Raw genomic sequence first — 16787 nt, 5'->3', positions numbered from 1 at the left:
GTGACAGCCATTTCGATGCCTGTAGGTAGCAATAGAACATGTTTCCTTGAGATCAGCTGACTAGCAGGGGGTGTCTTCTGAAGTTCCGAGATGCCTATAGAGCTCACGACCATCACCCTGCCTGTGCAACCCAGCAAGATCACATTACCATCATCTACTGTCTGTGGATACCTGAAATGATCTGATCCGTCAGATGATCAGCCCATGTAATCATATCTTTACATTTACTGGACCATGGAAAGTAATCACACTGTTACAATATAGCATGAGAAAAGGGAAAACAAATTCCAGAGAAAAATAAAAGCTTCAGTTACAGATACTATATACATACAGGTGGTTGCCTTAGAGGAAAAGCCAAAACAATGTATATAGTGTATATGATGTATTACAATGTGTGCAACAAAGGCAGCTTGGGTACTCCTGTACTTCAGACTTCTTCACCTGGATTTAATATGAGTATTTCCTGATACATTGTTTACTATATAGTGATATATACATTGTAAAAAAATAAAGCAATAAATAAATAAATGTTATTTATATATATATATATATATATCTACATTGATATCTATATCTATATATTAAAAATATATATATTAAACACTATATATATTTTTTTTTTAATTTTTGATATACATTTTTTAGTGGTTCAAAAATTTTGAGTAAACATGGCTACAAATGAATATACACTGAAGGAAATCAGTATTTGATCCCCTGCTGGTTTTGAACGTTTGCCCACTCGAATGTTCGGTGTATTGTAACACTGAGAGACAGAATAGCAACAAAAAATTCAAAAGAAATGCATGTCTAATAAATGTTGCACTGAGGGAAAAAAGTATTTGATCCCCTTCACAAAATATGGCTTAGTACTTGGTGGCAAATCTCTTGTTGGCAATCACAGAGGTGAGACTTTTCCCTGTAGTTGGCCACCAGGTTTGCACACATCTCAGGAGGGATTTTGGCCCACTCCTCTTGGCAGATCCTCTCCAAGTCATTAAGATTTGGTGGCTGATGTTTGACAACTCGAACTTTCAACTCTCTCCACAGATTTTCAATCAGATTAAGGTCTGGAGACTGGCTATGTGCTTCTTCTCGAGCCACTCCTTTGTTGCCTTTGTGTTTTGGGTCATTGTCATGCTGGAACACCCATCCACGACCCATCTTCAATGCCCTGGCTGAGGGAAGAAGGTTCTCACCCAAGATTTGACGGTACATTGCCCCATCCATCGTCCCTTTGATGAAGGTCCCTTTGATGAAGTGCAGTTGTCCTGTATCCTTAGCAGAAAAACACCCCCAAAGCAGAATGTTTCCACCACCATGTTTGACAGTTGGGATGGTGTTTTTGGGGTCATAGGCAGCATTCCTCCTCCTCCAAACACGGCGAGTTGAGTTGATGCCAAAAAGCTCGATTTTGGTTTCATCTGACCACAACACTTTCAACCAGTCCTCCTCTGCATCAGTCAGATGTTCAGTGCAAACTTCAGACGGGCCTGGACATGTGCTTTCTTGAGCAGAGGGACCTTGCGGGCACTGCAGGATTTCAATCCTTGTCGGCGTAGTGTGTTACCAATTGTTTTCTTGGTGACTGTGGTCCCAGCTGCCTGGAGATCATAATGGGATCAAATACTCATTTCCTTCACTGTACCTGGCAAAACTAGATACAAGCTGTAAAACAAAGCAAAGTGTATGCTTATCTAGTGTATCCACAGTTAAGTAAGGACACAGACATCCATCAGAGGCACTGTCCCTTGAGAGGCAAATTTTGTACCTATTAACATTTTTTGCATATAATTTTTATTTTACACCATTGTGAATATAGTATTTTTGTATATACAGTCATGGCCGAAATTGTTGGCACCCTTGATATTTTTCCTGAAAATCAAGTATTTCACACAAAAAAGGTATTGCATTAACACATGTTTTGCTATACACATGTTTATTCCCTTTGTATGTATTGGAACAAATATAAAACAGAGGCAGAAAAGCAAATATGACATAATGTCACACAAAACCCCAAAAATGGGCTGGACAAAAGTATTGGCACCCTTAACTTAATATTTGGTTGCACACCCTTTGGAAAACATAACTGAAATCAGTCGCTTCCTATAACCATCAATAAGCTTCTGACACCTCTCACCCGGAATTTTGGACTACTCTTCCTTTGCAAACAGCTCCAGGTCTCTCTTATTGGAAGGACACCTTTTCCCAACAGCAATTTTAAGATCTCTCCACAGGTGTTCAATGGGATTTAGATCTGGGCTCATTGCTGGCCACTTCAGAACTCTCCAGCGCTTCTTTGCCATCCATTTCTGAGTGCTTTTTGACGTATGTTTGGGGTCATTGTCCTGCTGGAAGACCCAGGATCTTGGACGCAAACCCAGCTTTCTGACACTGGGCCCTACAGTGCGACCCAAAATCCTTTGGTAATCCTCAGATTTCATGATGCCTTGCACACAGTCAAGGCACCCAGTGCCAGAGGCAGCAAAACAACCCCAAAACATCATTGAACCTCCACCATATTTTACCGTAGGTACTGTGTTTTGTTCTTTGTAGGCCTCATTCCGTTTTCGGTAAACAGTAGAATGATGTGCTTTACCGAAAAGCTCTATCTTGGTCTCATCTGTCCACAAGACGTTTTCCCAGAAGGCTTTTGGCTTACTCAAGTACATTTTGGCAAACTGTAGTCTTGCTTTTTTATGTCTCTGTGTCAGCAGTGGGGTCCTCCTGGGTCTCCTGCCATAGCGTTTCATTTCATTTAAATGTCGACGGATAGTTCGCGCTGACACTGATGCTCCCTGAGCCTGCAGGACAGCTTGAATGTCTTTGGAACATGTTTGGGGCTGCTTATCCACCATCCGGACTATTCTGCGTTGCAATCTTTCATCAATTTTCCTCATCCGTCCACGACCAGGGAGATTAGCTACAGTGCCATGGGTTGCAAACTTCTTGATAATGTTGCGCACTGTGGACAAAGGCAAATCTAGTTCTCTGGAGATGGACTTGTAACCTTGAGATTGTTGATATTTTGCCACAATTTTGGTTCTCAGGTCCTCAGACAGTTCTCGTCTCCTCTTTCTGTTGTCCATGCTTAGTGTGGCACAGACAGACACACAATGCAAAGGTTAAGTGAACGTCTCTCCTTTTTATCTGCTTTCAGGTGTGATTTCTATATTGCCCACACCTGTTACTTGCCCCAGGTGAGTTTACAGGAGCATCACATGCTTGTAACATTCTTATTTATCCGCAGTTGTGAAAGGGTGCCAATACTTTTGTCCAGCCCATTTTTGGAGGTTTGTGTGACATTATGTCGAATTTGCTTTCTTTCCTCCCTTTTTTTGTTTTGTCCCAATACACACAAAGGGAATAAACATGTGTATAGCAAAACATGTGTTAATGCAATACGTTTCGTGAGAAATACATGATTTCCTGGAGAAATATCAAGGGTGCCAACAATTTCGGCCATGACTGTATATATATATATAAAGAGAGAGAGAGATTTTTTTTAGTTTTAATTAAGTTTACATACATTTGCATGTAAATATTTTTTCTTTTACACCATTGTGTTACTGCATTTTTGTTTACAAATTAAAAAATATATTATTATTATTTATTTCTTTTGAAGAAGTTGTTTTGCATATGTTTGCATAGAAATATTTTTTTCTCTTATACCATTGTGTACCTTTTGGGCATATATATATATATATATATATATATATATATATATATATATATATTTCTTTTTACAAGTTTGCATATTTTTGCAAATAAATATTTTTTACTTTTACACCATTATATATATATATATATATATATATATATGTATATATTTATAGTTCGCATGAATAAATACTTTTTGTGCGAGTATGTGTATATATATATATACCGTTTATATATTCATTTTTGTACAAGTAAATATTTGTATGTTTATTTTTTTTTTGTGTGTATTTTGCTTTATTTTATGTTATAATAAGCTCTACCATACATATTCCCATAGAAAATTTTTTTAAAATTTTTGCCCATGGTTCTGCTTGAGTTCCTTGGTGACTTTAAGAATGACTTTGGAATGTATGCTGCTGTATCTATAGTGACACCTGATCATCCCATCCTCCTTAGAACACTTTTATTGTTTTTTTTTCTCTCCCCCTGTGTCCAGGCTGCTGATGGCCGCAATGTTCTCAGGCTGCTAGGTCACAGAATGCCGAGTCCCATGCCTCTCCTCCTTCAGTTTTGTCTTTGCCAACAAAGGCCAGGCTTTTATTACAGGAAGAACGATCATAAATGGACATGAGACAGACTTGTGTTTGTTGCTTATTCAAATTGTGTGTGAAGCATCCATAGCAACATTATACATCTAATACAGCAACCTGACATAACATTCCAATAAATAGAATAGAGGATCTGCAGGTCATGGGGGACGCTAAATTTTCATCTGACATTATGAGCCTGATTTACTGAAGCGTGAAATGAGGTGACATGAAGAAAAGTCAACCCGTGTTGTCTCTGTGTTAAGCAAATATTGTTTAACTACAAGAAGCATGTGTATTCTTCCTTGAACTTTGGTGTGCTTTGCAGGGGCATTACTAGGATTATAACAGACCTGGGACACCTTGGGGCACCCCAAGGAGAGCAGTAATGAGTTGGGGTTTTGGAATACATAACAGACAGAGAGCAGGGGTCAGCAATATGTAACACACAGAATGCAGGAGTCAGCAATATGTAATGAACAGAATGCAGGAGTCAGCAATATGTAATGAACAGAATGCAGGAGTCAGCAATATGTAATGAACAGAATGCAGGAGTCAGCAATATGTAATGAACAGAATGCAGGAGTCAGCAATATGTAATATACAGAATGCAGGAGTCAGCAATATGTAATGAACAGAATGCAGGAGTCAGCAATATGTAATGCACGGAATGCAGGAGTCAGCAATATGTAATGCACAGAATGCAGAAGTCAGCAATATGTAATGAACAGAATGCAGGAGTCAGCAATATGTAATATACAGAATGCAGGAGTCAGCAATATCTAATGCACAGAATGCAGGAGTCAGCAATATGTAATGAACAGAATGCAGGTGTCAGCAATATGTAACACACAGAATGCAGGAGTCAGCAATATGTAATACACAGAATGCAGGAGTCAGCAATATGTAATGAACAGAATGCAAGGGTTCAGCAATATGTAATGCACGGAATGCAGAATTCAGCAATATGTAATGAACATAATGCAGGGGTCAGCAATATGTAATGCGTAGAATCAGGGTTCAGCAATATGTAATGAACAGAATGCAGGGTTCAGCAATATGTAATGCACAGCTAGCAGGGGTCAGCAATATGTAATGCACAGGATGCAGGGGTCAGCAATATGTAATGAACAGAATGCATGGGTCAGCAATATGTAATGAACAGAATGCAGGAGTCAGCAATATGTAATGAACAGAATGCAGGGGTCAACAATATGTAATGTACAGCCAGCAGAGGTCAGCAATATGTAATGCACAGGATGCAGGGGTCAGCAATATGTAATGCACAGATAGCAGGGGTCAGCAATATGTAATGCACAGATAGCAGGGGTCAACAGTATGTAATGAACAGAATGCAGGGTTCAGCAATATGTAATGCACAGCTAGCAGGGGTCAGCAATATGTAATGCACAGAATGCAGGGGTCAGCAATATGTAATGCACAGAATGCAGGAGTCAGCAATATGTAATGAACAGAATGCAGGGGTCAGCAATATGTAATGCACAGAATGCAGGAGTCAGCAATATGTAATGCACGGAATGCAGGAGTCAGCAATATGTAATGCACAGAATGCAGAAGTCAGCAATATGTAATGAACAGAATGCAGGAGTCAGCAATATGTAATATACCGAATGCAGGAGTCAGCAATATCTAATGCACAGAATGCAGGAGTCAGCAATATGTAATGAACAGAATGCAGGTGTCAGCAATATGTAACACACAGAATGCAGGAGTCAGCAATATGTAATACACAGAATGCAGGAGTCAGCAATATGTAATACACAGAATGCAGGAGTCAGCAATATGTAATGAACAGAATGCAGGGGTTCAGCAATATGTAATGCACGGAATGCAGAATTCAGCAATATGTAATGAACATAATGCAGGGGTCAGCAATATGTAATGCGTAGAATCAGGGTTCAGCAATATGTAATGAACAGAATGCAGGGTTCAGCAATATGTAATGCACAGCTAGCAGGGGTCAGCAATATGTAATGCACAGGATGCAGGGGTCAGCAATATGTAATGAACAGAATGCATGGGTCAGCAATATGTAATGAACAGAATGCAGGAGTCAGCAATATGTAATGAACAGAATGCAGGGGTCAACAATATGTAATGTACAGCCAGCAGAGGTCAGCAATATGTAATGCACAGGATGCAGGGGTCAGCAATATGTAATGCACAGATAGCAGGGGTCAGCAATATGTAATGCACAGATAGCAGGGGTCAACAGTATGTAATGAACAGAATGCAGGGTTCAGCAATATGTAATGCACAGCTAGCAGGGGTCAGCAATATGTAATGCACAGAATGCAGGGGTCAGCAATATGTAATGCACAGAATGCAGGAGTCAGCAATATGTAATGAACAAAATGCAGGGGTCAGCAATATGTAATGCACAGAATGCAGGGATCAGCAATATGTAATGCACAGTAGGGGTGAGGAGAATATAACAATAAGAGTGTAGCACAATCCTCCCCTTTCCCACCAATTCACTCTCCCAGCACAAATCCCCATTCTAGTACAAATCCTCTTTCCCTCTAAACACCCCCTCCGAGTAAAAATCCTCCCACCCCCTTCTAGCACAATCCCTCCAATCCCCCCCCCCCCCAAGCATGATTCCACTTCCCCTTCCAGCACTTAACCCCCCCCCCAATCCTCCTTTCTAGTACAAATCCACTTCCACTCCAAATCCCCCCCCCCATTTTAGCAAAAATCCTTCTACCTTCCCCAATTCCCCCCTGCCAGCACAAAGCCTCATTCCAGCACAAATCTTGCTCCGTTTTCCAATATTACCTCCCAGCACAAATTCTGTCCCACCCCGCCCCCCAACCCTTCTGGCACAAAACCTCTCAACACTCCCCTCCCCACATTTCCCCTTCAGTATGGATCCTCTTCCCCTTCCAGCACTAGCCCCCCCATACCCCTTCTAGCGCAAAACCACTTCCTCTCCAAATCCCCCCAGCACAACCCCTTTCTTCTAGACACAAATCCTCTTCCACCTTCCCCAATTCCCCCCTCCCAGCACAAATCCTCTTCTAACCTTCCCCAATTCCCCCCTCCCAGCACAAATCCTCTTCTATCTTCCCCAATTCCCCCCTTCCAGCACAAATCCTCTTCCACCTTCCCCAAGTCCCCCCTCCCAGCACAAATCCTCTTCCACATTCCCCAATTCCCCCCTACCAGCACAAACCCTTTTCCACCTTCCCCAATTCACCCCTCCCAGCACAAATCCTCTTCCACCTTCCCCAAATCCCCCCTCCCAGCACAAAGCCTCTTCCACCTTCCCCAAGTCCCCCCTCCCAGCACAAATCCTCTTCCACATTCCCCAATTCCCCCCTACCAGCACAAACCCTCTTACACCTTCCCCAATTCCCCTCTCCCAGCACAAATACTCTTCCACCTTCCCCAATTCCCCCCTCCCAGCACAAATTCTCTTCCACCATCCCCAATTCCCCCCTCGCAGCACAAATCCTCTTCCACCTTCCCCAATTCCCCCCTCCCAGCACAAATCCTCTTCCACCTTCCCCAATTCCCCCCTCCCAGCCCAAATCCTCTTCCACCTTCCCCAATTCCCCCCTACCAGCACAAATCCTCTTCCACCTTCCCCAATTCCCCCCTCCCAGCACAAATCCTCTTCCACTCCCAACCAAACACAAATCCTCTCCTAGCACCTATCTTTCTAGCATAAATCCTCATTTTCTTCCCCCCACTACCCCCAAATCCCCCTCCCAGCATAAATCCCTCTTCCCCACCTCTCCTTTTAGCACAAATGCTCCTTCCCAATCCTGCCTCAAAGCACAAATTACCCCCCAATCCCCCCTCCCAGCACAAATTCTCTTCCACCATCCCCAATTCCCCCCTCGCAGCACAAATCCTCTTCCACCTTCCCCAATTCCCCCCTCCCAGCACAAATCCTCTTCCACCTTCCCCAATTCCCCCCTCCCAGCCCAAATCCTCTTCCACCTTCCCCAATTCCCCCCTACCAGCACAAATCCTCTTCCACCTTCCCCAATTCCCCCCTCCCAGCACAAATCCTCTTCCACTCCCAACCAAACACAAATCCTCTCCTAGCACCTATCTTTCTAGCATAAATCCTCATTTTCTTCCCCCCACTACCCCCAAATCCCCCTCCCAGCATAAATCCCTCTTCCCCACCTCTCCTTTTAGCACAAATGCTCCTTCCCAATCCTGCCTCAAAGCACAAATTACCCCCCAATCCCCCCTCCAAGCACAAATCCCCCTCCCTACCCCCCCCCTCCAAGCGCAAATCCTCTGCACCCAATGGATTATATTTAAATGAAAGCTATTGTACCCCTTCTAGCGCAAAACCACTTCCTCTCCAAATCCCCCCAGCACAACCCCTTTCTTCTAGACACAAATCCTCTTCCACCTTCCCCAATTCCCCCCTCCCAGCACAAATCCTCTTCTAACCTTCCCCAATTCCCCCCTCCCAGCACAAATCCTCTTCTACCTTCCCCAATTCCCCCCTTCCAGCACAAATCCTCTTCCACCTTCCCCAAGTCCCCCCTCCCAGCACAAATCCTCTTCCACATTCCCCAATTCCCCCCTACCAGCACAAACCCTTTTCCACCTTCCCCAATTCACCCCTCCCAGCACAAATCCTCTTCCACCTTCCCCAAATCCCCCCTCCCAGCACAAAGCCTCTTCCACCTTCCCCAAGTCCCCCCTCCCAGCACAAATCCTCTTCCACATTCCCCAATTCCCCCCTACCAGCACAAACCCTCTTACACCTTCCTAGCACCTATCTTTCTAGCATAAATCCTCATTTTCTTCCCCCCACTACCCCCAAATCCCCCTCCCAGCATAAATCCCTCTTCCCCACCTCTCCTTTTAGCACAAATGCTCCTTCCCAATCCTGCCTCAAAGCACAAATTACCCCCCAATCCCCCCTCCAAGCACAAATCCCCCTCCCTACCCCCCCCCCCCTCCAAGCGCAAATCCTCTGCACCCAATGGATTATATTTAAATGAAAGCTATTGTGCCCAAATTTCTGTTTTAAATATCCATTTATTTTATCACAGCAACTTCCCTGTGGATGATTAGATGTTCAAAGTAGTGTTTATAGGATGACAACACTCTGCACCTGTATCCCACTTGCGCTCTTGTGTTGTCACCGCGTGAGATTCATTCTCAATAGAGATAACAATAGCCTTGCCATGAGAAAAGCCATACAGCCATTCCTGAAGTGCATATATGCAGGAAGTGGCTGCAAAGAGGCCGCATGAGATCAACAGCACTGACATGCAAAAATAAATGAAAAAAATTGCTTTAGCAAACTAAACCATTATTCATTTAGAATCAACATTGACGTCACCCTATCAAATACCTTTCCCAAGAAAGAGCTGGCTGCGTACTAATGATTCCAGTGTTTCCATAGAACTCTATTGTTCTGTAAGATGAGAACCATGTCTGGGAACCTCCCCACCTCCCCGGGAAAACAGGCTTAATGATGGTGATTAAAGAGTAACTCCACTTTTGTTGAGAAAAAAATGATCCCCTCTGGGTGCCCAAAGTAAATTGCAGACATTTGAACAAACTTGAGAGCAGATTCCTGTCTTTTGTTGTTCTGAAGAAAGAACTGTTTGTTACACCAAGTCCTGTGCAGACTGATTCTGAATAGGAGTATCTCACCAAAACCTATTGCAGGGGATGCCTAAAATCGAACTTGTATCTTAGGGCAGACTGATTCTGAATGGGAGGGTCTGGTTCATTATAATCACCTGGTGCGCTCTCAGTGTTCTGATGAGAAAAGCTGCAGGGTCCTTTTAGAAATAATTAACCCTTGGGGAGTATCGCACCAAAACCTCCAACATGGAAGAAAAATATATTTTAAATATATTTTTTAAATATTCTTCCCAGATATATTGACATACTGTATATTTGAAATACAAAAATTTTGGCCATATTCAATATATTTCAAAATATTTTTTAATAAATATATATATATATATAAATATACTGTATGTTGAAATGCGTTTTTATTACAAAATATATGAAAAATATTTTTAAAAATACATTTTCAAATATACTGTCTTTAAAAATGCACTTAATCTACATTTTTAGAATGCATTTACAAATCCTTTTTAAAATGACTGTTTTATATGTTAAAAAAAATCTGAAGAATTAATTAAAAAATAAATTTTTTTTGAAATATTATTCATATATTTTGTAAGATATAAAAAACGCATTCAACATACAGTATATATATATATATATTTAAATATATTTTGAAATATATTGAATACAGATAAAATTGTAGTATTGTAAATATATGTCAATATATTTGGGAAGAATATTTTTGAAATATGTAATATAGCATTGAATTTTACAGAAAAAAATTGCCACAACACAAAATTAAAAGAAAAGTCTTTTTTTTACAAAATGACTTGTGTAAGAATTGTATAAGTTCAATTTTTGGTTTTTTTTAATTGCTATTTTTTTTAATCCTACAAGTGTGGAGTTAGCGTGGGGAGGTTCCCAAGTGGGGCTTCTTTGTGCATGCCTTCCAGAATAATAAATTTCTATTGAAATGCTGAGGCCATTGGTGCACGGCCAGTTCTTTCTTGGAAACTATGTATGGGGAGCATGGACGAGCTCCATCTGATGCTTGCTCCTGATTTTTCAGACCGCAACAGACTGAGTGGGCTTGGGAGTGGCGACCTTTTTCATTACTATTAGTAACTTTTAATTTTGGGCACCATAGTGCCCAAAATTAACGCTATTGAATGGGTTTCCAAAACTGGAGCTGCATCTTGGTGAAACAATCGACTCAAAGGTCAAACAATTGACTTGAAGGTCAAACAGTAAACTGAAGGTCAAACAGTGAACTCAAACAAGCGTCTAGCTGCTATTTCTATCAGGGAGATCAGCTGTTCCTAGGGGTCTGGATGGTGGGTAGGGACAAGTGAAATTGGGAATTTTAATTTGCCCCCTAAATTTTTCTAAAAATTGGGAGATTTCTGCAAAATTTCACCATGTTGGCTGATCAAGAGAAATGATTTAATTCCCCCATTTCTCATGCAATTTATTTTATTAAATTATTGTGTATCAATTTTTCATTAAGCTATTTTATATTTATTTGTATTCAATTATTTTATATTTATTTTTATTATAATTTATTTTTTTTAAATATTATTTCAAATTTTTTATATAATATTGTATCTAATTATTTCAATATCATTAACCTAATATGGCTATGTTGCCATGTTAAGTTTATGAAGTCATGCGCATCCCCATTCCTTTTGCGTATGTGCAACTTGAGGGCGGAGAATGCATCGGGTGCTGTTGCTTGGGTTGGTGGCGATGCGATCATGTAACAGCTTGCTGCAAGTTCTGGTGAACTAGGTTTGCAGTTCAGGCCAAGCCTAGCCCTTCCCTACTAATCAGCAGTGCCAGCTATTTTGATATTCTCTATTTTATTTTCAAGCTATAGAAAACCAGAAAGGACCGCCAGGCCAAAACCAGATGAAAATGTCTTAGATAAGAAGTCCGAGTGATCCATTGACCCTGCTCTTTTTTATATATGTAGATATGTAGTGTTTATAAGAATCTACAGTATATACTGTATATATAAAATTTATAAATATTATTATGCTAAACACTATATATGTAGTGTTTATAAGAATATACAGTGTATATATATATATATATATATATATATATATATAATTTTTTATTAAGATATCTAATTATTGTATATTATTATATATATTATATATTATATAATTAATATTAAATTAATAAAACAAAGTTGAACATTTAATCTGCTGTTTTATATGCACATACTGTGTGTGTGTATGTGTATATATAGGTCGATATATAGGTAGATAGATAGATAGATAGATAGATAGATAGATAGATAGATAGATAGATAGATAGATAGACACATACAAATTCTTTAATGTAATCATTTTTTTTTATCTGAGAACTAAAAAATATTAAAAGTAAATAAAAAATGTTTAAAAAATAAAATTATAATATATATATATATATATATACATACTTTTTTATTTATTAAATAATAATTGATGTAATTATTGTTATATCTCTAACGAAAAATAAAGGTATAAATATAAAGTAAAAAAATGGGGCAGACTTGATGGACCACCCGGTTTCTGCTGTCACTCTTCTATGTTCCTATGTTTAATTTAATTGTTGGTAACTAAATCATATAAAAAAAAAACATCCAACACATTTCAGGGCAACACTGCTACCCCTTCATCGGAGCTTAAAACGGGATCAAATTTGGATGGACTTAGAGAACACAGTGACATCCCAGATCTATATTAGAACCAGTACCGAACTCTCCTCATGGAGCACCAACTTGACCACTAGTTTCCGAGCAATCATGGAGTGCCCCCAAAATGTGTTGGCTGTTTTATTTTGGCGGAAAACGCATGCAGCTGTCAGAATAGCCAGTGACTGCACCTAATTGGATGAAGAGACTGTTTTCCTCCCGTTTCCTTCAACAAAAGCCAATTTTCCATTCGGGTGGTACTGACAGGACTAACCACAGAATACATTTTGGCCAGTCCAGCAAGACATTGTCCAAACTTCAATCCCTGTTTGGCCATCTTGAGGCTGGGACTTGAGAGAGGGTTCAAGGGTTCGTCCAGTTTAAGGACAGCTGGTGGGGGGAGAGTATTAGCATTAGTTCAGGTAAACCGTTTGCGCCATTTGTAGGCGTCAGGCTGGGTGTGGACCAGGGGCGGACTGACCATTTGGAAACTCAGGCACTGCCCGAGGGCCCGGGGTCAGAAGGGGGCCCCATGAGATGCCCCTGGTACCTTTTTCATAGGCTTTTTTGAGTTTGGGCAAGGACACAGGGGCCCCATGATCCCCTATTGTCCGGGGGCCCCATAAGTTGTCAGTCCGCCCCTGGTGTAGACCCTTTTACTTCTGCATATGTAGAAAATGGGACTCTGTTCTAATATGAGTTTTTCTATGTTCTCAGAACTGAGATAAGAGAAGCAATGCAGTATATGGAAATGTAAGATCTTCCTGAGAGCCAGCACACAATTTGCATTTAGGTCAATAGTTCAGTAACGGCCAGTTTCCAGTAACTCCGCGTTGGACATATGCAAAATGAATAAATAAATTCCAAGGTCAAAGTTCACAGAGCTGTAATACCGGTGTAATTAGATATGTCCGGGACGTATGTAGCTGCATTGGGTGTTGTAATGAGCATGCCAATGGGAAAAGACTTCTTCGAGTGAAATACTTGTAAAATGACTACATAGCTCTGGTAGCCAACCTGAGGGCCACATGCGGCCCTGTAGTGCCTATAGTATCGGGAGCGTTGCTTTGTAAAGGGTCTGTTATAGTAGCGATCCTTCACAGTTCCATACAACATGGACATTGTGTAAGGACTGCACAGGCAAAAGGATTTACATGACCGTGCCATCTCTGAGCTGGCATCTCAATCCAGGAAGTAGATGGCGACCCTTGGTGATGCCTGAATGAAGATGTTGGTGTCCTTCTGGAGAAAACAAGGACTTCAAAGCCTTGGAATTTGGCCTCTTTTAAAGTTAGTCTGTTGGTAGCATAGTTACACAGTTAAAGAGGCACATTAGTTGTCCTTTCTTGAGCAAACTGGAATATTTCCAGTTCTTCTTGTTTATTCTTGTTTGTCTGAAGACATGTTCTTTGTTTCTTTAGTATCCCATGGCTTCCCTGGTCTCCCCTCGCAGAGGTTCCTCAAAGCTAAGGTTCTCCTCAGCTAGCATATCCTACGATGGAAAACCCTGGGCTGTCTCCTCGACACCGGTGCTCAACACCTCACTGTCCAACGGTTCCAATGACAAGGAGGTGATGCAGAATCTTAACAATCGTCTGGCCAGTTATCTGGAGAAGGTGGCCTCTTTGGAAAAGTCAAACAAGCAACTCGAAATTCAGATAAGAGAAAAATTAGCAGCAAGTGATTCAGTGAAAAGAGACTACACAGACCAATACAACCTGATCCATGTCCTCAGAAAACAGGTAAGAACTGGGGATGTTCCTGCATAATTATAATATTCCAGATAAAAGATGATGGTTCCTCAGGGGCGGAGCACAAGTTTAAGGAGCCATTCGCATGGAGGAACGTCATTTGCACTATTTTAATTGATCCAAAATGTTCAAAACATTTTAATAGTAGGTGATCATTTTTTCTCTATGGGAGAAAAGACAGAACTTAGAGAGAGAGAAATTACAGAGATCTGTTAGCAAACAAAGCAAGCATTCCGGTGAACAGAAGAAGAAGGTGTCTCCATCACACTAGGCAAACATGGTGAGGACTGAACACAGGAACTCCCTCGTAGATGGCCATTTATTGGAACAGCTCTGACAATCGCTGGAGCAAAAACAGTATTCAATAGTAGAAACCTGATCTGCAAGCTGCAAACCATTGCTGAGCTGGCAGCCCGCACTCGGTGTGGGAAAAGCAAAATGTTGTGAAGTGTTACAACTCAAAATTTACTGGGGCCACTAATTAGTAAAGGACAAGCAGGACCCTCCATGTCCCTTATTAGTCATAGATGACTACCCACATGGAAGAAAAATATATTTGAAATATATTTTAAAAATATTCTTGACATATTTATGAAATGCTACAATTTTGGCCATATTCAATAAATATATATAAACACACATATATATATATATATATATTCAATCAATTTCAAAATATATTTCAATATATATATATACTGTATATATACACTGCATGTTGAAATGTGTGTTTATTACAAAATATATGAAAAATATTTTTAAAAATACATTTCAAATATACTGTAAGTCTTTAAAAATACAAATCTGCTTTTTTGGAATGCATGTACAAATATATGTAAAAATATATGTTAAAATTACTTTACTGTTAAAAAAAACTAAAGAATATATTTAAAAAAAATATATTTTTAAAAATTCTTCAGATTTCTTTTTATCTAACATCTAAAAAAAGTAATTTTAACATATATTTTACATATATTTGTAAATGCATTAAAAAAAATGTAGATTTGTATTTTTAAAGACATACAGTATATTTGAAATGTATTTTTATAAATATTCTTCATACATTGTGTAATAAAAATGCATTTCAACATGCAGTATGTATATATATATACCGTATTTTCCAGCGTATAAGGCGACTTTTTACCCCTTGAAAATCTTCTCAAAAGTCGGGGGTCGTCTTATACGCCGGTATACGGCATGCTGACACTTTTTAGGGGGGTGGCGCGGTGCCAGGGGCTGCTGTCTCTTACCTGGCTCCGGTCCCACGACGATCCGGTCCAGGAAGCGCGGCTGCTCCTTCATTCAATTCGGCCGCTGGATGTTCACGCGGCTGCTTGGCTCCACCTCCTCACCGGTGATTGGCTGCCAGAACTGTAGCTCAGGAAAGGCACACAGGCGGCCAATCACCGGCGAGGAGGCGGAGCCGAGCGGCCCCGCGAAAATCGAGTGAAGGAGCGGCCGGTAAGTGTGCCGTACAGAGGTGCTGCTGCAACCACATATGCTGGCTGCAGCAGCACCATACTGCAACAGGGGTCAGCAAGTGTCATTGGTGTCAGTGGGAGGAATAGTGCCCCATCATTGGTGTCACTGATACCAATGATGGGGCATTATTCCTCCCACTGACACCAACGATGGGGCACTTTTTCTCCCCCCCACTGACACCAACGATGGGGCACTATTCCTCCCCCCCCCCCCACTGACACCAATGATGGGGCACTATTCCACCCCCCACTGACACCAATGATGGGATACTATTACTCCCACTGACACCAATGTTGGGACACTATTACTCCCACTGACACCAATGATGGGGCACGATTCTTCCCACTGGCACCAATGATGGGGTACTATTCCCCCCACTGATACTGATGATGGGGCACTATTCCTGCCACTGATACCAATGATGGGACACGATTCCTCCCACTGATACCAATGATGGGGCATTATTCCTCCCACTGATACCAATGATGGGGCGCTATTCCTCCCACTGATACCAATGATGGGGCACGATTCCTGCCACTGACACCAATGATGGGGCGCTATTCCTCCCACTGACACCAATGATGGGGCACTATTCCTTCCACTGATACCAATGATGGGGCACTATTCCTCCCACTGATACCAATGATGGTGCACTATTCCTCCCACTGACACCAATAATGGGGCACTATTCCTCCCACTAATATCAATGATGGGGCACTATTCCTCCCACTGATACCAATGATGGGGCACTGTTCCACCCACTGATACTAATGATGGGGCACTATTCCCCCCACTGATACTAATGATGGGGCACTATTCCTCCCACTGACACCAATGATGGGGCACTATTCCTCCCACTAATACCAATGATGGGACACTATTCCTCCCACTGACACCAATGATGGGGCACTATTCCCCCCACTGATACTAATGATGGGGCACTATTCCTCCCACTAATACCAATGATGGGACACTATTCCTCCCACTGACACCAATGATTGGGCATGATTCTTTCCACTGGTGGGCATTGGAAGAGGGGTAGTCTTA

At 41.2% G+C, this 16787-nt stretch overlaps 1 protein-coding gene across 1 annotated transcript in view; it reads left to right on the top strand.

The window, feature by feature from the left end:
* The window catches only part of LOC149465207 (keratin, type I cytoskeletal 18-like), a 66234-nt gene that overhangs the window by 3607 nt on the left and 45840 nt on the right, over nt 1–16787 (top strand). The window contains exon 2 of the mRNA XM_089673536.1: nt 13929–14249. Within this exon, the coding sequence (XP_089529662.1) occupies nt 13935–14249 (315 nt within the window). The 5' untranslated portion in view covers nt 13929–13934. The remainder of the gene's footprint in view (nt 1–13928; nt 14250–16787) is intronic.

Source organism: Staurois parvus, unplaced genomic scaffold (genome assembly GCF_062004578.1).
Source record: "Staurois parvus isolate SC_StPar_1 unplaced genomic scaffold, SC_StPar_1.0 ptg000140l, whole genome shotgun sequence".
NCBI lineage: Eukaryota > Metazoa > Chordata > Amphibia > Anura > Ranidae > Staurois > Staurois parvus.
Note: the sequence above shows the minus strand (reverse complement) of the source record. Positions and strands in the feature narration are given on the sequence as shown.